Source organism: Oncorhynchus tshawytscha, linkage group LG03, assembly GCF_018296145.1.
Source record: "Oncorhynchus tshawytscha isolate Ot180627B linkage group LG03, Otsh_v2.0, whole genome shotgun sequence".
NCBI classification, from domain to species: Eukaryota; Metazoa; Chordata; class Actinopteri; order Salmoniformes; family Salmonidae; genus Oncorhynchus; species Oncorhynchus tshawytscha.
The window spans coordinates 48851423-48875974 of NC_056431.1; the positions used below are offsets into that span (position 1 = coordinate 48851423).

General features: G+C 43.7%; 1 protein-coding gene across 4 annotated transcripts in view; it reads left to right on the forward strand.

The window, feature by feature from the left end:
• The window catches only part of LOC112246720 (tyrosine-protein phosphatase non-receptor type 4-like), a 103069-nt gene that overhangs the window by 45328 nt on the left and 33189 nt on the right, over nt 1-24552 (forward strand). For 2 of the 4 annotated variants that reach the window (XR_006082968.1, XR_006082965.1), the window contains exons 3-14: nt 4166-4285; nt 5913-5955; nt 6060-6138; nt 6915-6959; nt 7154-7206; nt 12827-12947; nt 13456-13543; nt 14708-14796; nt 16009-16072; nt 17667-17839; nt 18459-18527; nt 19072-19206. Coding sequence is in view for 1 of the 4 variants with exons in the window: in XM_042318660.1 (XP_042174594.1) it covers nt 4166-4273; nt 5913-5955; nt 6060-6138; nt 6915-6959; nt 7154-7206; nt 12827-12947; nt 13456-13543; nt 14708-14796; nt 16009-16072; nt 17667-17839; nt 18459-18527; nt 19072-19206 (1067 nt within the window). In the remaining 3 variants the exon portion in view is untranslated. The remainder of the gene's footprint in view (nt 1-4165; nt 4286-5912; nt 5956-6059; nt 6139-6914; nt 6960-7153; nt 7207-12826; nt 12948-13455; nt 13544-14707; nt 14797-16008; nt 16073-17666; nt 17840-18458; nt 18528-19071; nt 19207-24552) is intronic. The other 2 variants (XR_006082967.1, XM_042318660.1) reach the window with 1 other exon arrangement.

The following is a 24552-nucleotide window of genomic DNA, read 5'->3' on the forward strand; positions in this document are numbered from 1 at the left end:
ACAGTCACATCCCCCAGGGTGACGTGGAGATGGTGTGTGACTGTTTGCCCTCCATGCGACGTCTGGCTCAGGTTTCCATGCATAACTTTACCAGTGTTTTGTTCTCAACAGAGACATCTGATTGGCCCACTGGCGAGGGTACCAGGGCACAGGCCCCAGGGGAATCCTAGACTGTCAGGTGGCGCTCCTCACCGCCGCCGCTGCTCCTCTCCTCCGCCGCTGCTCCTCTCCTCCTTCTCCCACTACACCTCCCACTACCTTTATTATGAATCATCTTCGTATTAACTCTCATATCACCTCTAGAAGCAACGGCAGCGTTATCTTTCTTGGGAATTTGAAGAGCTCCTTGTTTGGCTTGTTTTCCGCCTAGATTAGAACATGAGAGGAGTAGAGATGCTGAGTAAGGGTTGACGGGTTCACATACCAGTACTCTTTATTGAAAGTATTTAGACCATGATTTATCATCACTTAGTTGAAGGGAAAAGTATTTTATATCATATTGTACAACAGCTGATAAAACGAACACTGTAAAAGTGATTAGTATTCTTTCCTGTTACTTGCTGGTTGAAAATACAATCTTCGCAGGACTTTCTAATCAGCAGGGTTGCATGGGTGTGAATTTTGGCTTTTCGTTGTGATACACCGATGCGGTAAATTTGTTAATAGACCAATAGGAAAGCGTTCCAGGTTGGATAAATTAAATATTTAAGGGGACTATAAAAAGTCACCATCACTCTGTGGTCTGTCTCCCTCTCATTCAGATCACTTGATTATATTGACCTGGTGATTTAGAAAGCTGAAGTCACCCCCAGCTCACAGGGACCTACTAATCCTGCAGTGGCTAACACTGCAGGGTCAGTGCCAGCCAGAGGGAGAGAGGGGTGTCGCCCTCTGGTATCCTCTAGCCAGGGTTGAGCGCGTAATTGACAGTCAACAGCCAAGAGCTGCCAGTCTGCTGCCTGGGACTGGGGCTGTGACATGGACCCAACAGACACTGCACTCTCAGCTGAGACTGCAGCTCTGTGTCAACACCACCACCATCCACTCACTGGCACAACACTGCTGTGATGTGAGTCTCAGGCGAAGCAGGGGGAGGAGAGGGCAGAAGGGAGACAAGTGGTTGTCACTGTCCCTAATGGGACTGAGCCAAGGTAGACAGACAGTGCAACCACTCCGGCCTGGCTGTCATGGAGACTTGTGGCATGTGGATTTAACTTCGAGACGCGAACACAGTCTGACCCCCCCCCCCACAAATCTATGCATAGTCACTTTACCCCTACCTACATGTACTAATTACCTCGACTAACCCGTACCCCTGTATATAGCCTTTGTTATTTTGTTACTTTATTTTTTTACTTTTAATTTATTTGATAAATGTTTTTTTTTAAACTTGAACTGCATTGTCGGTTAAGAGCTTGTAACTAAGAATTTCATGGTATGGTCTACCTACACCTGTTGTATTTGGCACGTGACAAATAAAATTTGATTTGACATACACTACCGGTCCAAGGTTTTCTAAAACCTACTCATTCAAGGAGTTTTCTTTATTTGTACTATTTTCTACATTGTAGAATAGTAGTGAAGACATCACAAATATGAAATAACACATGTAATCATGTAGTAACCAAAACTGTTAACCTCTAGTGACACCCCATCCCGTGAACAGGACCGTTGTCATCTGACACTAATTAGCATAACGCAACGCACATCTTCCTAGAAAATATTCCTATTCATGAAAATCACAAGTGAAATATATTGGAACACGGCTTAGCCTTTTGTTAATCACCCTGTCATCTCAGATTTTCAAAATATGCTTTACAGCCAACGCTAGACAAGCATTTGTGTAAGTTTATCATAGCCTAGCATAGCATTATGCCTTGCTAGCAGCAGGCAACCTTGTCACGGAAATCAGAAAAGCAATCAAATTAAATTGTTTACCTTTGATGAACTTCGGATGGTTTCACTCACGAGACTCCCAGGTAGACAGCCAAAGTTGATTTTTTCCCAAAAGATTATTTTTGTAGGCGAAATAGCTCCGTTTGTTCTTCACGTTTGGAAATCGCCCGGAAATTGAGGTCACCACAACGCCGAAATAATATATTCCAAATTAGCTCCACAATATCGACAGAAACATGGCAAACGTTGTTTAGAATCCATCCTCAAGGTGTTTTTCTCATATCTATTCGATAATATATCCGTCGGGACAATTCATTTTTCCCCTGGAACGATTGGAGTAATGGCTACCTCCTGTATTTTACGCGAGAATCTCTCTCTAAGAGCCACCATGTGACCACTTACGCAATGTGGCCGCCTACGGCTATTCTTCAACAGAAATGCGTAAAACTACGTCACAATGCTGTAGACACCTTGGGGAATACGTAGAAAGCGTAAGCTCGTTGATGGTACATTCACAGCTGAGTAGGGAGTCATTGGAACGCAGCGCTTTCACTTCCGGATTGGATTTCTCAGGCTTTCGCCTGCAACATCAGTTCTGTTATACTCACAGACAATATCTGTACAGTTTTGGAAACGTTAGTGTTTTCTATCCAAAGCTGTCAATTATATGCATATTCTAGCATCTTTTCCTGACAAAATATCCCATCAAAAACAAAATTTTTTTCCAAAAATGAAAATACTGCCCCCTAACACCAACAGGTTAAACAAATCTAAATATATTTGAGAATCTTTAAATATCCACCCTTTGCCATGATGACAGCTTTGCACACTCTTGGCCTTCTCTCAACCAGCTTCATGATGTAGTCACCTGGAATACATTTCAATTAACAGATGTGCCTTGATAAAAGTTAATTGGTGGAATTTCTTTCCTTCATGCGTTTGAACCAAGCACTTGTGTTGTGATGACAAGGTAGGGGTGGTATACAGACGATAGCCCTATTTGGTAGAAGACCAAGTCCATATTATGGCAAAAACCACTCAAATAAGCGACAGTCCATTTACTTTAAGACATGAAGGTTAGTCAATGCGGAAAATTTCATTTACTTTGAAAGTTTCTTCAAGTGCAGTCGCATAAACCATCAAGCGCTATGATGAAACTGGCTCTCATGAGGACCGCCTAAGGAATGGAAGACCCAGAGTTACCTCTGCTGCAGGGGATAAGTTCATTAGAGTTACCAGCCTCAGAAATTTCAGCCCAAATAAATGCTTCACAGAGTTCAAGTAACAGACGCATTTCAACATCAATTGTTCAGAGGGGACTGTGTGAATCAGGACTTCATGCTCGAATTGCTGGAAAGAAACCACTACTAAAGGACACCAATAAGAAGAAGACTTGCTTGGGTCAAGAAACACGAGCAATGGACATCAGACCTGTGGAAATTTGTGCTTTGGTCTGGACTCCAAATTGGACATTTTTGGTTCCAACCACTGTGTCTTTGTGAGATGTGGTGTGGGTGAACGTTTGATCTCTGCATGTGTATTTCCCACCATAAAGCATGGAAGAGGTGTTGGGGGTGCTTTGCTGGTGACACTGTCGTGATTTATTTAGAATTCAAGGCACACTTAACCAGCATGGCTACCACAGCATTCTGCAGCGATACGCCATCCCATCAGGTTTGGGCTTAGTGGGACTCATTTTGTTTTTCAACAAGACAATGACCCAACACACCACCAGGTTGTGTAAGGGCTATTTTACTAAGAAGGAGAGGGATTGAGTGCTGCATTAGATGACCTGGCCTCCACAATCACCTGACCTCAACCAAATTATGATGGTTTGGGATGAGTCGGACCGCAGAGTGAAGGAAAAGCAGCCAACAAGTGCTCAGCATATTTGGGAACTCCTTCAAGACTGTTGGAAAAGCATTCCAGGTGAAGCTGGTTGAGAGAATGGCAACAGTGCGCAATTCTGTCCTCAAGGCAGAGAGTGGCTATTTGAAGAATCTCAAATATAAAATATATTTGGATTTGTTTTACACTTTTTTGCTTACTACATGATTCCATGTGTGCTCATAGTTTTGATGTCTTCACTTATTCTACAATGTAGAAAATAGTAAAAGTAAAGAAAAACCCTTGAAAGAGTAGGTGTTCTAAAACTTTTGACTGGTAGTGTGTGCACACACACACACACACACACACACACACACACACAATCAGATGTTTCCCATGAGTAATTATGTTTCTCCTTCCCCGCCTCTCTCCCCCTCTACAGAAACACGACCAGGGTCATGTCTTACTGGATGTAGTGTTTAAGCACCTGGAGCTGACAGAAAGGGACTACTTCGGCCTGCATCTGGCCGACGACTCCTCAGACAGCCCGGTAGGTGCCAAGGTCAGACTCTTAGTGTTGACTGAAGTTGTTTCATCAATCACTCTCATTTCCTACAGTCTCCAAGTGTCACTGATTGTAGCTTTTTCTGCTCACACCTACATGTAATTGTCTGTGCCTTTTTGGACATCTAGTAGTATAACAGTCATGGGTAAATGTAGTCTGTAGACTATTGTGTTGTGGTGAGATGGAGATGAATTAATACGGCTAAGATGGGGAGGGTTGGAGTGAGTCAATTATGTTTAGAACCAATTCTTCTACATACAGTGCCCTTGGAAAGTATTCAGACACCCTTGACTTTTTCCACATTTTAAGTTACAGCCTTATTCTAAAATGGAAAAAAATGTTTTTTTCCCTCATCAATCTACACACAATACCCCATAATGACAAAGCAAAAAATGTTTTTTAGAAATGTTTGCTAATTTATAAAAAATATATATTATATTTACATAACTATTCAGACCCTTTGCTCAGTATTTTGTTGAAGCACCTCTGGCAGCGATTACAGCCTAGTCTTCTTGGGTATGATGCTACAAGCTCAGCAAACTATATTTGTAGAGTTTCTCCCATTCTTCTTTGCAGATCCTCTCAAGCTCTGTCAGGTTGGATGGGGAGCGTTGCTGCACAGCTATTTTCAGGTCTCTACAGAGATATTTGATCAGGTTCAAGTTCGGGCTCTGGCTGGGCCACTCAAGAACATTCAAAGACTTGTCCCAAAGCCACTCATGCGTTGTCCTGGCAGTTTGCTTAGGGTTGTTGTCCTGTTGGAAGTTGAAACTTTGCCCCAGTCTGAGGTCTTAACCTGCTCCATAGCGCTCTTCATCAAGGATCTCTCTGTACTTTGCTTCCCTACTGACAATTTCTTCGACCTCATGGCTTGGTTTTTGCTCAAACAAGCACTTTCAGTGGTGGGACCTTATATAGACAGATGTGTGTGCCTTTCCAAATTATGTCAAATCAATCGAATTTACCACAGGTGGACTCCAAGTTTTATAAACATCAAGGATGATCAATGGAAAAAGGATGCACATGAGCTCAATTTCGAGTCTCATAGCAAAGGGTCTGAATACTTGTGTAAATAAGGGATTTCTGTTTTTATTTTTTAATACATTTGCAAACATTTCTAAAAACCCGGTCACTTTGTCATTATGGGGTATTTTGTGTAGATTGAGGATTTTTATTTATTTAACATTTTAGAATAAGACTAATGTAACAAAAGGGGTCTGAATACTTTCTGAAGGCAATATAATCCAATCTACAATTCATCTGTTAGCCTAAATCGTGTTGGAAGCCTGTATGTTAACGGGACACATTGCATGCCACTACACACTACTACACCACAGCTTGCTGCTCAATGACCCACACTGATGCAGTGTTAAGATCAACACGCGGTGTTGGCAGAGTCCTCATCACCCCTCCATAAATGCTGTGTACTGTCACTACGGTGTGGTCAATTTGTATTTAGCTAGTATCTAGCTACAGATCAACATGACCCTGCCTGCATTTACCTTATGGAAAGCAGAGGTGGGATGAGGTAAAGTGAGAGGTGGAGGGGGCTGACTAGTGAATAATTGAGTGAGCAGGGTTGCTGAGGAACTTGTCTGAGTTTCTCCTCATCTATATTTTACAGAGGTGGTTGGATCCAAACAAACCCATAAGGAAGCAGTTAAAAAGTAGGTGAACATTCAATCTACTGCTCAGAAATTGATGGATTAACAGGGAAGTGGTTGTTTTTAAAGTGGAAATACAATAATCTGTCTCATTGTACATTTTATAGGGGGATCGCCTTATAATCTGAGCTTCAGAGTGAAGTTCTTTGTGACAGACCCAAATAAACTTCAGGAAGAGTATACTAGGTAAGGATACTAATAAAGAGTACACTAGATAAGGACAACCTGCCATGTCATGCCCATATAAGGAGACAAATTACACAGGGTAACTGTTAAACTATAGGCCAGTATTACACTAACCAAAGCCCTAAACCGCTAATCGTACTAATGGGGCTGAATAGATTAAACTTGTTAGGAATAGGTCCTGCAGGGTTTTAGAGATTGCTACCAGTTAAAGACTAGAATCAACATGGTACATAGATTAGCCAAAAAAATGACAAATTGCACTGCTGGAAGCCTTTCACACAGCTAGTCATAAACAGGGGAGTAGCATGCCATGGATGCACCTTGCCTCTATTGCTGGGTATTCCATACATGGTCAATAGAAACAGAGTTACAGTCTGGATACTCCAGTGTTTAATCAATTTATGCTCTCAAGCATTTCCTTGCTCATCCAGCCTTATCAAGTGAGTGTACCACTTTGTTTATCTAAGATACAGAGAGGCATGGATCTGTTCTGGATGTACACTATTGATTCCAGACACCACACAACAATGCTGTTGAGCACTCACACTATGATGAGATGAATTCAGTATTAGTTACTCACAACACAGTCGACAAGTTAAGTCATAGAAATGTAGCCTAAGCAATAAGCATCAGAGAAGCTCCATGTGAGTGGGTCCTGTTCAGTCATTCTACTGTAATTGGATTGTGGATTATCCAAATGTGTTCTATTGCCCATAATCATAGAGACATCTTTATCACGTTGTTGGTGTAACTGCTCTCCTTACTTATTCCACTAGGTACCAGTATTTCCTCCAGCTCAAACAGGACATCCTGACAGGAAGGTGAGTTGGCTGTCCTTATTTACACTGATTCAGCAGCACGCTCGCACACTGCTCTAGTGACCTTACAGATTCTACCTGCCCAGCACTTTGACACGCTACTCTAATAGAGCTGCCATTGGTAAAAGCTTTGATTTTCATATTGATCCAAATTAATCAATGTCATGACTAGTGCGTTTGTGATTTGTGGCCCACAGACTGCCCTGCCCGCACAACACTGCCGCGCTCCTGGCGTCCTACTCTGTTCAATGTAAGTTCCAATCCCCAGGCGTGCTTCCAGAGATGCACACGATAAACATAAATAGAGATATGTAGCTACTGGTAGTTAGTTTACCCATTTGATCTCTGTTGTGTCATATGAGGCTGCACAGTGTTTGGCCACTAAGTGACTCAAATGCTTTTAGTGTGAGGGGGCTAGTAAGATTTGTGTTGAAAGCTTTTAGCTGAGGGTCAGTGAACTCAGCAGGACTTTCCAATAGTCACTTGTCGTGTGCCAACTTGCATAACATTTTACGGCGTCAAATGTATTATTTAATTATCTCGCCTAAGGCTGTGGCGGGCATGAAATTTCGTCAGCCGGTGATTGTCAAGCAAATAACTGTCGCTCTCACGATAATTGACCGTTAATTAACATAAACACATTTAGCATCTCCTGGCTTCCACACACAGCCTACAAGCCAAGAAGTCTAGTAGGGAGGGAGTGCGCACATGCGGCTATTCTGTGTTGAGCGGTTAACAAAGAAACAGTTACTCCTATATGCTTTGTTTAGAGGTTATGGAGCTTTAGTTCTACAAACGTTGGGCAATATGTTTAGATTTTTAATATATTGTAAGGCTGCATGATGAGAATCTAATGATTTGAAAAGGCAGAGCTCTGCTTTGTCTTTTGCGCAGGCTGTTGTCTCTCAAATCAAATGCTATTGGTCACATACACACGTTTTGCGAAATGCTTGTTCCTAGCTCCGATAGTGCAGTAGTATCTAATAATTCAATACACACACACACACACACACACACACACACACACACACACACACACACATATCTAAAAGTAAAAGAATGTAATTAAGAAATATATAAATTTTAGATTGAGCAATGTCGGAGTGGCATTGACTAAAATAGAGTAGAATATAATACATATGAGATGAGTAAAGCACTATGTAAACATTATTAAAGTGATTATGGTTCCATTATTAAAGTGACCTGTGATTCCATGTCTATAAGACAGCAGCCTCAAAGGTGCAGTGCTGTGTAACCGGGTGGAAGCCGGCTAGTGATGGCTATTTACAGTGCCTTGCGAAAGTATTTGGCCCCCTTGAACTTTTGCCACATTTCAGGCTTCAAACATAAAGATATAAAATGTATTTTTTTGTGAAGAATCAACAAGTGGGACACAATCATGAAGTGGAAAGACATTTATTGGATATTTCAAACTTTTTTAACAAATCAAAAACTGAAAAATTGGGCGTGCAAAATTATTCAGCCCCTTTACTTTCAGTGCAGCAAACTCTCTCCAGAAGTTCAGTGAGGATCTCTGAATGATCCAATGTTGACCTAAATGACTAATGATGATAAATACAATCCACCTGTGTGTAATCAAGTCTCCGTATAAATGCACCTGCACTGTGATAGTCTCAGAGGTCCGTTAAAAGCGCAGAGAGCATCATGAAGAACAAGGAACACACCAGGCAGGTTCGAGATACTGTTGTGAAGAAGTTTAAAGCCGGATTTGGATACAAAAAGATTTCCCAAGCTTTAAACATCCCAAGGAGCACTGTGCAAGCGATAATATTGAAATGGAAGGAGTATCAGACCACTGCAAATCTACCAAGACCTGGCCGTCCCTCTAAACATTCAGCTCATACAAGGAGAAGACTGATCAGAGATGCAGCCAAGAGGCCCATGATCACTCTGGATGAACTGCAGAGATCTACAGCTGAGGTGGGAGACTCTGTCCATAGGACAACAATCAGTCGTATATTGCACAAATCTGGCCTTTATGGAAGAGTGGCAAGAAGAAAGCCATTTCTTAAAGATATCCATAAAAAGTGTCATTTAAAGTTTGCCACAAGCCACCTGGGAGACACACCAAACATGTGGAAGAAGGTGCTCTGGTCAGATGAAACCAAAATTGAACTTTTTGGCAACAATGCAAAACATTATGTTTGGCGTAAAAGCAACACAGCTCATCACCCTGAACACACCATCCCCACTGTCAAACATGGTGGTGGCAGCATCATGGTTTGGGCCTGCTTTTCTTCAGCAGGGACAGGGAAGATGGTTAAAATTGATGGGAAGATGGATGGAGCCAAATACAGGACCATTCTGGAAGAAAACCTGATGGAGTCTGCAAAAGACCTGAGACTGGGACGGAGATTTGTCTTCCAACAAGACAATGATCCAAAACATAAAGCAAAATCTACAATGGAATGGTTCAAAAATAAACATATCCAGGTGTTAGAATGGCCAAGTCAAAGTCCAGACCTGAATCCAATCGAGAATCTGTGGAAAGAACTGAAAACTGCTGTTCACAAATGCTCTCCATCCAACCTCACTGAGCTCGAGCTGTTTTGCAAGGAGGAATGGGAAAAAATTTCAGTCTCTCGATGTGCAAAACTGATAGAGACATACCCCAAGCGACTTACAGCTGTAATCGCAGCAAAAGGTGGCGCTACAAAGTATTAACTTAAGGGGGCTGAATAATTTTGCACGGCCAATTTTTCAGTTTTTGATTTGTTAAAAAAGTTTGAAATATCCAATAAATGTCGTTCCACTTCATGATTGTGTCCCACTTGTTGTTGATTCTTCACACAAAAATACAGTTTTATATCTTTATGTTTGAAGCCTGAAATGTGTCAAAAGGTCGCAAAGATCAAGGGGGCCGAATACTTTCGCAAGGCACTGTAACAGTCTGATGGCCTTGAGATAGAAGCTGTTTTTCAGTCTCTCTGTCCCTGCTTTGATGCACCTGTACTGACCTCTCCTTCTGGACGATTGCGGGGTGAGCAGGCCATGACTTGGGTGGTTGATGTCCTTGATGATCTTTTTGGCCTTCCTGTGACATCGGGTGCTGTTGAGGTCCTGGAGGGCAGGTAGTTTGCCCCTGGTGATGTGTTGGGCAGACCGCAACGCCTTTTGGAGAGCCCTGCGATTACGGGAGGTGCAGTTGCTGTACTAGGCGGTGATACAGCCCAACAGGATGCTTTCAATTGTGAATCTGTAAAAGTTTGAGGGTTTAAGGTGGGACCACGAATTCACAATTTTGCAAGCACTTGATAATGCCTCGAATTTCACGGCGGCATCCCCTTTGTGTCACTGCGACAACTGTCAAAAGACGTATCTAGTAAATTCACTCTGACTATCTACTCCGATTTCAGAGCGCTCTCGTCTGAGTGTGCCAGAGCGCAGAATAACTGATGAATTTACGAACACTCAACACCCGTTGAATATGGCCGGTGTCAGTAAACGTTGGCAAAAAGTGTAATTAAATTGCCAGCAGCACAGTTGCAGTCACCAACGCTAACATAAACGGCCTAACCAGCTCTACTAGGGTGAGTAAAATGGTCAGAGTGAGCTGTTCTCTCATTTTTGTCTGGAAGTAGCTAGCCAATGTTAGCTAGTTAGTTTGGGTGCTTGACTACTGCTGTTTAGTCAGAACGCTCGGATTAACACTACTCCTCGGCCAGAGCGTCCAGTAGTGTGTGCGCTGAACGCTCTGAGTGTGAAATGCTCTGAATTTACGAACGGACAATCTTAACAACACTGAGTTTACGAACACCCAGAGCACAATCTGGCACTCCAGATTCAATTACGAACAGACCATAGTATAAACCAGCCTTTAGTCTTAATCTTTGGTCGTTTAGTACATAGCTTCACATGTTAATCCTTAAAGAGATGGGTGGGGCTAAAGCTTAAGAGGGTGTGAAAGATGCTAAATGGGTGTAGACAAAGTAGAGCTCTCCAGTAGGTCTACCAAATTATTCAATGGCCATTTTCTCAAAAGTGAGGTTCCAAGTTTATCAACTTTCAAAGCAGAATTATTTTCCCATTGTTCCTCAACTGTAGTGTATGATATACCATTTTCTAGCTCTGAGTCGCTACTTTTATCCAATGTTTTTATTGGACTGTTGTGAGTATCTGTCAGCTCTGTGGCTTGTCAACTCCTGTCACTGATGGCTAAACCCCCTTTAGATACATTTTTTTTTGTCAAACCCCCCCAAATGTAATCACTGTTCTGCAACATAGCAAGCACTTGAATTGTTTAAGCATATTAGACCTAAGGGATAATGTTGGCTTTATAAATGTTGTTTTATGTACTAAATTTAGAAGAACATACCATGCTTAAGAAATTAGCCCTGGAGATTTGAATTGTGCATTAAAACAAAACAAAAAGAAGTTAGGAGATTTGTATTACATATTTGATTAATCAAATGTTAGAATTAAACAATCAAGGCCTTTTTACACACTTGGACAATTGTAAGAACTAAATGGCCTTTATTGGGTCAGATTGAGTTTACAACAATCAAGTTAGTTGCATTTGATAAAAAATAAATAAATAGGTTCCTTTGCATGGTGTCAGCTGATACTTTAGTCTACCAAATAGATATTTCAAATGTTAATCTTTCAAGAATCCCTGAGCTCTAAAACTGCAACATTTTCTCTCATCCTCATGACAAAGTGTAAAAAAAAGCATGAGATTATCTATAAAACTGCACATTTCCTCTGCTTGGACCTTGAGGGGGGCCCTAGGAAACTGTGCTACGCCACTGAAGTAGATAAAATGCTATGTTGCAGAGTACTGCTGCTGCTCAGCCTTGAACAGACATGTCCAGAATACTGTAGCACAATATAGCCTTTTCAGCTCAGCTCAACTCTTCATGGGAAAGAATAGCCGAGTCGCCCAGCAGCTCAACTCCGTAACCAACATGCTATCTACATGTTAGCCTAGCCTAGTGGTCTACAGCTAGCACAGAGCCACATTCTCCAATTGTAGTGGGCCGTTAGCCTGAGGAGTGCATCTTGTCAACTTTTCATCAGATTGACCTTAATAATGACTCCTGACGGATTGCAGGGGAGAGGGTTAGGGGTATGTTCCTCATTGTCTGTCCCATTTCCACTGCAGCGGCCCGCTGAGGCTTGCCTCACTCTCCAGGGCTTTTCATTGGGAGTCTCACTGCTATATAGGTCACTGGAGGGATTTGAACTGCACCGCCATGTAACACAACCATTCCATGTCCAGACACTTACTTAGGCCTATATTAGCTCAATGTCTCTACTCATGAGAAGGGTTTCATGCTATTTTAACCATGGGGTTAAGGGTATGAAACATGATGGAATGCTGCTGTTAATTTGGGTTAGTTTTGCGAAATCGGTGAGGCTGATCAAATTCGATCAAGAAATGCACTCCTGCTGAAGCCTCTGGCGTTAGTGCTGTGTAGATATTTCTTTGCATAAATCCATAGGCAATTTACTGTTTAGTTTGAAGGTTGTGCTTTTTTCTTTCTGGTGATTACATCAATAACTGTGTATTGAATTGATGTGTTTGTCAGTGATAGTCGTGAGCCAGTGGTTTAGAGGTCCACTCATATGAATTGAGGCCCTTTCGCACACGACCGCAAGCTAATTGATCTAAGGTACTTAGCTACTGTAGAGGTGGTTGGAGCACCAAAGGCTACTCAACCACTTGTCTCTTTCATTAATAGACATCATAACCAGGCTTTTGAGGTTGTCTTCTATTCGTTACTGTATTGATAGGCAATGGTTTATCTTTCATATACAATATAAGCCTGCTGTTTTCTGCGTCATATAGGGAGTTGACTTGACTGTCTCTACTATTTGAATTTATTTGAGACTCTCTCTGCACTGTGTAGCTGAGCTGGGGGACTACAGTGATTCGGAGCATGCTCCTGGTTACCTCTCACAGTTCTGCTTCATCCCCAACCCACCCCAAGGCTTCGACAAGGAGGTTACCAAACACCACCAACAGCACAGGTAGGGGCCCATCTTCACAAGACCATGCATACTCTTTCTGATCCAAGAAACAAAAGATGGCGCCGACCAACAGTCACCCTGTTTCTAGCTCCTAGTCAACTTTGCAGTATTTTTTATTTATTTGCTCAGAACAGTTCTAGTACTATTACCTACATCCAAAAATAACTTGTCTACTGCTGTACTAAGTTTGTATTGTGTAGTTTAACATTTACAGCATTGATTGATAGGAACTAGGAAGATGAGCCTTTCGCTGCACTCACCACACCTGCTAAACTGTGTACGCGACCAATACAATTTGTTTGATTTTGATGTTCATACACAGCTGTATACTCGTTTTACTTGTCTGCACCAGCTTTCATAGCAGAGAAGGTTTCCATGGTTTTATTGAGTGAATTTCCGAGGAAAAGCGTGGCCTCACTGTACAGCTCCATTTTCTGTGCATGGGTTACTAGCTGTGGAGTTTGAGGCACCTTCCCTCTCTCATGCATTTCTCGGTCTTCCTCCTCAGTGGCCTGTCTCCGGCCCAGTCAGAGTTTAATTACCTGAACACAGCAAGGACACTGGAGCTGTACGGAGTGGAATTGCACTATGCAAGGGTAAGGCTATTCCCCTGTGTGTGTCTGTGTGTGTGTCACTGCTACCGCATAAAGGCACTTTTCATAGCACCACTGACACCAATGTTTCATACAGCTGTGCCTTAGATCTAGAAAAGCCTGTGCTTTCTAACCCAGCAGGTAGAAATGTATCGAGGCAGATTGAAGGTTGAAATATGCGTGTACAGTAGTATATCATTCTAATGTACCGTCAGCGTGTTCCTCTGGCCCGTGCCGCCAGGGCCTCATGAAGTTAATGCTTTGGATTCCTGTACAGCTGAGGAACAGCAGAACCACTGAGCCTCGACGAGCCGTCTGTCTGTGTGTGTGTGTCTCTGTGAAGAAAGAAAGACTAGCAGGGCAGAGCACTCCAGTGTCAAAAGGCCTTAAACTAATCCGCAATTGTACAGAGATTTCCCTCATTGTCCGATTAGACAGGCTTTTCTCTTTGCCCCAGAATGTGTCTGTCTGCATGCTTTTATGTGCTAGTTTGGGTGTCTTGGTGTGTGTCTGTCTGACTGTCTAGGTTTGCTTGTTTTTGTCTGGATAATAGTTTGGTTCATAAGACAGAGCAGGTCACGTAGACAGTCCTGGTACAATGAGTCAAAGGCAGATCTAAAAAGAGGCCCCAGCCGCCATTGTCCATCCAGCAATTTTTTTTCTCTAGAATGATCACCACACTTTGACAATTACAGTGGAGAGTATCAAGTTTTATATATACAGCACATTTCAGACATGGAATGTAACACAATGTGCTTTACAGGAAAACAAGAATAAAAAACAATGTAAATAAAAATGGAACTATTTACTACACAACAAACATAAGATACATTTTTTTTTTTTTAAGAATGACACAAAAGAGTGGTTGTGCCCCATTTTTAAGCTGCAGACAATGCCCGCTCCCCCCTACTGATATCCGTCCCTAGCCACTAAGCGACCACTAGCGCGTGGGGGGGGGGTCCCCCCAACCAAAATGTAGCTTAGGGCTACCAAAAGGCGGCACTCCCCCCACCCCTGCATTAGGGGGAAAGGGTCTGTATACCAGCTCCCACCAGGCTTTGCCCACTGTCAGGGTACTTAGACTCTTAAGCCACCAATGTTTCTTGTTGATTTCCTTCCTTCCGGTGTTTCTTCATCCCAATCTTCCTGTCTCGCTCTCTGTTCCAGGATCAAAGCAACACTGAGATTTTAATTGGGGTGATGTCCACAGGGATCGTGGTTTACAAGAACAGGGTACGAATCAACTGCTTTCCCTGGTGAGTGACAAACTGAAGACTTGATTCTGATACAAGATGAGGCGATTTGTGAATCAGAGAATGAATTGGATCGCAGCTACAAGAGGATTGTTTGTGATCACAAATAGCATCCACTTTTGTAGATTGTGTTAGAAATTGAAATGTTCACTGTTTGTGTGTGAGAGTAGGAAGAGGATATGTTTTGTGTTTTTTCAGCTATATATCATCGACTTCAATCATCCAGGTTGCAGAAGCATTCAGAAAAGTGTTGAATAGGATTCTTCTTAGCACCTCACATGAGTGCTTTACATATTAATCTGTAAACCGCACATGATCATTTCTAGGATCTCCTCTGAGAGCGGACTCCGAGCGGTTTAGGCTTTCATGTGAATTGTCTGAGGCCCAAAGCTTTAATTCTTATAAATTCAGCCCTGTTGGTGGGGCTTCTGGAAGTGTGTGCCAGGGGTGGGATAGCATAGCCCAAATCCTGACCAGACGAGTGATAATCCAACACACGGACACACACTTCCCAACCCCCACCCCCTACAAGCTCCTCACAGCACACACATCCCCATTCTTAAAAGCCAGCTGCTTGATGTAGCACATACAGCTCATTTGAAAATATATGGGCTCAGATGCTTTCCAGTCCGGGTCAATTTAGGGCTGCTAACAGTGGCACGTTTCACAACAGCTGTCGGCAACTGTCACGCAAAAAGACTTTCTCCTATCGGCCACTCCCTCTCTGTTTGGCTCGCCTGCCCCTACTAGTAATAGGTGATGCATAACGTTACTCCTCTCAGAGAGCAGATCAGAAAGCATAGCAATCCAGTCACTCGGAACAGAGATGGATCAGAGAGTGAGTCGTGTGGATTCTAGCCTCGCTCCTATTTCTGTCTACAACGGGCTGACAAATTAGCTTTGCTTAGATGGGGCATGACTCACTGCCTTGGAGAGAGAAAAAGAGTGTATGTGTGTGTGTGTGTGTGTGTGTGTGTAAGAATGTAAAATATATTTAGTTGAGCTGTGAGTCATGTAGAAGTGGGAAAAGGGCTGAAGGGGGAAGGGAGGGTGAGGGAAGAGTGAGGATGGGAGGAGGGAGGGAGGGGATTAGTCTTGATAGGGAGACATTTTAGTCAGCTTCTCTCTGCAGTGGCTCTAATTTGAGCCATGAAAGAAGAGGACCCTCAGCAGTGACACACATTGACGCATTTCTGTGGGTTTCTCTCCCCTCAGGTTGAAGATTGTGAAAATATCGTTCAAGTGCAAACAGTTTTTCGTTCAGCTCAGGAGAGAAGTGGTAAGTATTCAAGCCGTTGTTTCCACTGTCCTTCTTTTGACAGTAAAATGTGAGATTGGATCTACCAGCAGCAATGTGTGTGGAGTCAGCGGAGTCTTTTACCCAGTGGACCACACTTTGTACTGAATGCAGCCCCTAGGTTCCTATAAGCATGTGTGACCATGTTTCCCTGTCATAAGTGTCACCAGACCGGACCCAGTTCTCTGGCTCATCAGGGTGGAAACTGGATTGACTAGAGTTTGACTAGACTAGCTAATACTGCTAATGGACTTAATGACCATCTACCACTGATCCAGGCCCTCCCCACACCATACCACAGGCATCCATATCAATCTGAAACAACTTCGCTTAGACATTAACAACACACTGCTACCTTCACCCAAACCCAGAGTCCATATTTGTTTATTTGACTAACTCGCATGCTGGCATAATCACCGGCCTGCTCCGCCACTGACTGTCTCTGGAATCTGGGCCAGCGAGACAGGAAGAGCTTGTTAAATGCTTATTAATTATGAAGAATAGATTTGTGGCAGTGGGAGGCGGTGAGCGTGATCTAAAACTGATTCGAAAGCTGCTGGCTCCCTCTCCATCTCCCTCCTCTCCTCTCTGTTCCGTTAAGCCCCATGATGGAACCATGGAATCCCAGGAAAAGATCCCCATCCACTCCCTCTATTTCCCCATCCACTCCCCTCTTCCCTGGTTCAATAATGGATGTGGTGTATTTCCAGAGCAGTTGAACTAAAAGCACTGCGGCCGTCAGCCAGCCTCCATGGTGTCACTCAGGCTGTATAATTCATGGGTACATCCCAAATGGCACCCAATTCCATATTTAGTGCACTACTTTTGGCCAGGGCTCTTCCCAAAATAGTGCAGTATATAGGGAATAGGGTGCCATTTGGGATGCGCCCATGGACAGATGGGTAAGGCTGTTCACGGCCGGTCATGTGAGCACGGGTCACAGCACACCCTTTAAAAAGCAACAACAAACCAGGAAATTAAATTGCCCCTTTTTTTTTCTTCTCCTGGACTAGTGAGTTGTCTCCAGTGAGCAAGAGAGTAACCCTACTTTATCTGACCTCACGGCGAGGCTAGGTGACCTCTAGTCTAATGTACATGATGATGGGGTTGTTCAGAGAACCTGCTCTTCCTTGAAGTTGTTTCAAGATGCAAGTGTGGATGGTCAGCAAACTCGCCTTTTCTGTTAGTACCCAAGTAGGACCACCATGTCTTCATGGCTAGTGGTGTGTGACATCAGGAGACCCTCTGGCGGCTGAGGGAGGGGTATGGTGATGTTTTGGCAGCAGTCAAGGATTAACCCCCTGCTGCCTGTCTCCCCCCTTCTGTGACCAAGACCTTGACTCAACACCTCCTCACTTCTGCTACTTGAGTCTCAGGCATGCTAAACACACAAATACAGACTCCAACCCTAGGTCTCAACGAACAAGGAGAATCATAGTACACAGTAAAGCCTATGGACTGAAAAAAATGTAATGATCTGTGGGATGGCGGTTACATACCAGCAGCTCAAACTGTATCTCATTTGTCATTATTGTTGTCACTCACTGTCATTCTCTTTCCCTCCCTCCCTTTACAGAATGAGACCAGGGAGACGTTGCTGGGGTTTAACATGGTAAACTACAGAGCCTGTAAGAACTTATGGAAGACCTGTGTAGAACACCACACCTTCTTCCGTCTGGACCGGCCCGTTCCCCCCCAGAAGAACTTCTTTGCCCACTACTTTACCCTGGGCTCCAAGTTCCGTTACTGGTAGGCGAAAATCCCCATTTCCACCCATGAGCATCTGCGTACACACACACACACCCTTGCCAGCCGCAAAACACTGTAATTGAAATGTCAACACAGGTTTGCTAGGTCACAATGACAAGTTCCATCAATCATCAGTGTTTGGGGAGTTACATTAGCTGTTGGCTATCGTGCTCTCATCTTGGAGAAAAGTAGTTGAATTATTAACCATGCCCCAGAACTGAGCTTGTTTTTCAAAATGCTTTTTATTTTGGGGGGAAAAGGGAGTTCTTCTATTATTCATTATGGACTCATTTCTCAGATGTAGTTTAGAAATGGTACAAACAAATGTAAACTGTTCACTGTTGAAATTTAAATACTTGAGTATTTGCTCTGAGCTGTGCTGTGAGTGGAGGTGATGAGGGGGCTAAAACTTCTGAGTTTCATCGTTCTAGATTGTGCTGTGACAAATCGGTTTTGGAGAAAAGTCTGAGACATGGTTGAAACAGAAACATGAAGTGGAGCGGAGTTTATGCATTATTGAAGCGCATGTTGGGAAATAAGGTGCAGCACAGCAGTTTGTAATATGAGGCTGAATGGTATTAAATGATCGTTGGATGTTGTTTGAACGTTGTCTCTGCAGCGGGAGGACAGAGGTGCAGTCGGTGCAGTATGGCAAAGAGAAGGGGATCAAGGACCGGGTGTTCGCCAGGTACGTAATGCACCACAGCACTGTACTGTCTGTACATGTATATGAACAGATGCATTCTGAATGTATGTTAGGCCGCGTTACTGCTGGTAGGTCGTATAAGAGTAAGACAGCCCTAAATCTGTAATGCCCAAAGTCAATATAGGAAGTGATGGTGAACGAGCACCAACCTAATTAGTGTTCATTTACTGCCTTATTATTGCCCCTCTACCCAGAGATGATGTAGGATGAATTAGTGGTGTTGATGGGCCAAACATAACATCCTAGTCTCACAGCTTATATCTTTATTTCTGAGCTGGGGCCTCAGTCAGCATCATCTGGGCTTAAGTCTGGATTGTTTCATATCTCTGGCTGTGTCTAAGATGGCATCCTATTCCCTATTTAGTGCACTCTATGTCGGACATGGTTAAAGGTAGTGCACTAGTAGTAAATAGGGTGTATTTTTTTCCCCATCTCCTTTACCACGCAGTCCTCCATCCCATTGGTCAGCAGTATCACTTTCTCCTTGGCTCGGTCATGTGATTGATTGTGTTTCCTTTCTGAGTAGGTCTCCCAGTAAGCCCCTGGCCAGGAAGTTGATGGGCGGCACAGACTGGGAGGCTGTGAGCCGGAACAGCTTATCAGACGAGAGGCTGGAGACCCAGAGCCTGCCCACACGCTCCCCACCCGGAACCCCTAACCAGTAAGTTCCTGACAGCATGTCCTAATATAATGCCCACATATCATGACCTTCGAGAGGGCGAGACAAACTGTGCATTTGGGAAGTATTTAGACCCCTTCCCTTTGACCTAATTTTGTTGTTACAATTTTATTCTAAAATTGATTAAATTAATTGTTTTACTCATCAATCTACACACATTACCCTATAATGAGAAAGCAAAAACAGGTTTTTAGAAATTTTTACAAATGTATTACAGTAATACCTTATTTACGTATGTAGTCAGACCCTTTGCTGTAAGACTCGAAATTGAGCTCCAGTGCATCCTGTTTCCATTGAGCATCCTTGATGTTTCTACAACTTGATTGAAGTCCACCTGTGGTCAATTCAATTGATTGATTTGGAAAGGCACACACCTGTCTATATAAGGTCACACACTTGACGGTGCATGTCAGAGAAAAAACCAAGCCTTGAGTTCAAAGGAATTGTCCGTAGACCAGCAGCTCAGTGATGTTGATGGTGCTTTGTGAATGTTGACCTGTTTTAAAGGTCTTGCTCACATCAGCTACGGAGAGTGTGATCAGTCGTCCGGAACAGCTGGTGCTCTCATGCATGCTTCAGTGTTGCTTGCCTCTAAGTGAGCATAAAAGGCATTTAGCTCATCTGTTAGCTCACGTCACTGGGCAGATCGTGGCTGCGTTTCCCTTTGTAGTCTGATTTTTTTTTTTTTCAAGCCCTGCCACATCCGACGAACATCAGAGCTGGTTTAATAGGATTCAATCTTAGTCCTGTATTGACACTTTACCTGTTTGATGGTTCGTCTGAGGGCATAGCAGGATTTCTTATGAGCTTCTGGATTAGGGTCCTGCTCCTTGAAAGCAGCGCTAGCCTTTAGCTTGGTGTGGATGTTGCCTGTAGTACATGGCTTCTGGTTGGGAAATGTATGTACGGTAACTGTTGGGACGTTGTCGATGCACTTATTGATGAAGCCAGTGACTGAGGTGGTATACTCCTCAATGCCATTGGATGAATCCCGGAAGTCTGTGCAAGCAAAACAGTCCTGTAGTATAGCATCTGTAGTATAGCATCAGTGTTTTCTGACCATATCTTTGAGTGAGTCACTGGTACTTCCTGCTTTAGTTTTTGCTTGTAAGCAGGAATCAGGAGGATAGAATTATGGTCAGATTTGCCAAATGGAGGGTGGGGAAGAGCTTTGTCTGCATCTCGGTGTGTGGAGTAAAGGTGGTCTAGAGTTGTTTTTCCCTCTGGTTGCAAATGTGACATGCTGGTAGAAATGAGGGAAAACGTAGTTAAATTTGCCTGCATTAAAGTCCCCGGCCACTAGGAGCGCCGCTTCTGGATGGACATTTTCTTGTTTGCGTATAGTCTTATACAGCTCGTTGTGTGCGGTATTAGTGCCAGCATCGGTTTGTGGTGATAAATAGATGGCTATGAATAATATGGATGAGAACTCTGTTGGTAGATAGTGTGGTCTACAGCTTATCATGAGGTATTCTACCTCAGGTGAGCAATACCTTGAGATTTCTTTCATTTTATACATTGCACACCAGCAGTTATTGACCAATACACAACCCCACCCCGTGTCTTACCAGAAGTAGCTGCTCTGTCCTGACGATACACGGAGAATCCAGCCAACTCTATATTATCCGTGTCGTCGTTCAGCCACGTCTCAGTGAAACATAAGATATTACAGTTTTTAATGTCCCATTGGTAGGATAGTCTTAATTGTAGACTAATCAGTTGGTTTTCCCGTGATTGCACTTTGGCCAATAATATGGAGGGAAGTGGTGGTTTACCTACTCGTCGACACCTCATCCAGGAATACGTCTTTCCCGAATTGAATCCTTTGTTCGTACCCCCGAGGGCAATTGAACTTATTCCAGCGGCTGCTCCAAAACATCGCCGGTGGAGAAGAGGTATTTGGAGTGGACTTGTAGTCCGACTCGGGAGGCGTGCATACTATCGAGTATATTACTTGCTAATGTACAGTCTCTGGATAATAAAGTATACGAGTTCAGGGTGTATATCTCCTTCCAGAAAGACATCAGGGATTGTAACATACTCTGTTTCACAGAAACATGGCTCTCTCGGGATATACTGTCCCCGTCCATACAGCCGTCTGAGTTCTCAGTACATCGCGCAGACAGGAATAAAGAACTCTCCGGGAAGAAGAGGGCGTGTATGTTTCATGATTAACTTCTCATGGTGTCATTATGGTAACATACAGAAACTCAAGTCCTTTTGTTCAACCGACCTAGAATACCTCAATCAAATGCTGACCGTATTTCCTCCACAAGAGAATTCTCTTCGGTTATAGTCACAGCCATGTGTACGCCCCCTCAAGCCGATACCACGACGGCCCTCAAAGAACTACACTGGACTTTATTCAAACTGGAAACAACATATCCTGAGGCCACATTTATTGTACCTGGGGATTTTTAACAAAGCAAATTTGAGGAAAAGTGTACCAGCGTTCTACCATCACATCGACGGTTACGGTTCAACAGGAAGTGTATAGGAGATTTTGTACCCAATGTGACTTTTAAAAACATACCCAAACCATAAACTGTGGATAGATGGCAGCATTCGTACAAGAACCACTGCATTCATCATTGGCAAGGTGACTGGGTATATGTCCGAATACAAACAGTGTAGTTATTTCCTCCATATATCAATCACAGGAAAAACATCAGTACAGAGACCAAGTGGAGTCACAATTCAACAGCTCCGACACGAGACGTATGTGGCAGGGTCTACAGACAATTACGGACTACAAAGGGTGTCCGCGACGTGGCTGGTTTTCCGTCTTGCTTCACCCGCTTTGAGGGTAACACAGTGCCACCGACGAGGCCAGCTTCTAAGAACTGTGGGGGCTCATTCTCCATGGCCGAAATGAGTAAGACATTTAAGCATGTTAACCCTCGCAAGGCTGCCGGCCCAGATGGTATCCATAGCCGCTTCCTCAGAGCATGCACAGATCAGCTGGCTGGAGTGTTTACGGACATATTCAATCTCTCCCTATCCCAGTCTGCTGTCCCCACTTGCTTCAAGATTTCCGGTATTGTTCCCATGAAAGCAAAGGTAACGGAACTAAATGACTATCACCCCGAAGCACTCATTTCTGTCATCATGAAGTGCTTTGGGGGGCTAGTTAAGGATCATATCACCTCCTACTTTACCTGACACCCCAATCGATTCACAGACGATGCAATCGCCTGCACACTGCCCTATTCCATCTGGACAAGAGGAATGCCTATGTAAGAATGCTGTTCATTGACTATAGCTCAGCATTCAACACCATAGTTCCCTCCAAGCTCATCGTTATGCTCGGGGCCCTTGATCTGAACCCCGCCCTGTGCAACTGCGTCCTGGACTTTCTGACGGGCCGCCCAAGGTAGGAAAACGCACATCTGCTTTGCTGATCCTCAACACAGGGGCTCCACAAGGGTGCGTGCTCAGCCCCCTCCTGTACTCCTTGTTTACACATGATTGTGTGGCCACTCATGCCTCCAACTCAGTCATGAAGTTTATAGACGACACAACAGTACTAGGCCTGATTACCAACAATGAGGTGGCGAGTGCCCTGGGAGAGTGGTGCCAGGAAAATAACCTCTCAACCAACCTCAACAAAGCAACGTAGCTGATTGTGGACTTCAGGAAACAGCAGAAGGAGCACACTCCTATCCACATCGACAGGACCGCAGTGGAGAAGGTGGAAAGCTTAAAGTTCTTCGTCAGTGATGTGTACACCGATCTGAAATGGTCCACCCACACAGACAGTGTGGTGAAGGTGCAACAGCGCCGCTTCAACCTCAGGAGGCTGAAGAAATTTGGCTTGTCACCTAAAACCCTCACAAACATTTACAGATGCCCAATTGAGAGCATTCTGTTGGGCAAAATCACCACCTGGTACCGAAACTGCACAGCCCGCAAGGTTGGTGCGGTCTGCTCAACGCGTCACCGGGGGCAATCTACCTACCCTTCAAGACACCTAAAGCACCCAATGTCACAGGAAGGCCAAAAAGATCGTCAAGGACATCAACCACCCGAGCCACGGCCTGTTCACGCCACTATCATCCAGAAGGCGAGGTCAGTACAGGTGCATCAAAGCAGGGACAGAGAGACTGAAAAACAGCTATCTCAAGGCCATCACACTGTTAAATAGCCAGCTTCCACCCGCTTACACAACACTGCACCGTTTCTGCCCTATATACAGTTGAAGTCGGAAGTTTACATACACCTTAGCCAAATACATTTAAACTTAGTTTTTCAAAATTCCTGACATTTATTCCTAGTTAAAATTCCCTGTCTTAGGTCAGTTAGGATCAAATCAAATGTATTTATATAGCCCTTCGTACATCAGCTGATATCTCAAGGTGCTGTACAGAAACCCAGCCTAAAACCCCAAACAGCAAGCAATGCAAGTGTAGAAGCACGGTGGTTAGGAAAAATTCCTTTGAAAGGCCGAAACCTAGAGAGGAACCAGGCTATGAGGGGTGGCCAGTCCTCTTCTGGCTGTGCCGGGTGGAGATTATAACAGAACATGGTCAAGATGTTCAAATGTTCATAAATGACCAGCATGGTCAAATAATAACAGTAGTTGTTGAGGGTGCAGCAAGTCAGCACCTCAGGAGTAAATGTCAGTTGGCTTTTCATAGCCGATCATTCAGAGTATCTCTACCGCTCCTGCTGTCTCTAGAGAGTTGAAAACAGCAGGTCTGGGACAGGTAGTACGTCCGGTGGATCGCCACTTTATTTTAAGAATGTGAAATGTCAAAATAATAATCTAGATTGATTTCAGTTTTTATTTCTTTCATCACATTCCCAGTTGGTCAGAGGTTAACAATACACTCATTTGGTATTTGGTAGCATTGCCTTTAAATTGTTTAACTTGGGTCAAATGTTTCGGGTAGCCTTCCACAAGCTTCCCACAATAAGTTGGGTGAATTTTGGCCCATTCCTCCTGACAAAGCTGGTGTAACTGAGTCTGATTTGTAAGGCCTCCTTGCTCGCACATGCTTTTTCAGTTCTGCCCACAAATTTTCTATAGGATTGAGGTCAGGGCTTTGTGATGGCCACTCCAATATCTTGACTTTGTTGTCCTTAAATCATTTTGCCACAACTTTGGAAGTATGCTTGGGGTCATTGTCCTTTTGGAAGACCCATTTGCGACCAAGCTTTAAGTCCTTCGTACATCAGCTGATATCTCAAAGTGCTGTACAGAAACCCAGCCTAAAACCCCAAACCGCAAGCAATGCAGGTGTAGAAGCACGGTGGCTAGGAAAAACTCCCTAGAAAGGCCAAAACCTAGGAAGAAACCTAGAGAGGAACCAGGCTATGTGGGGTGGC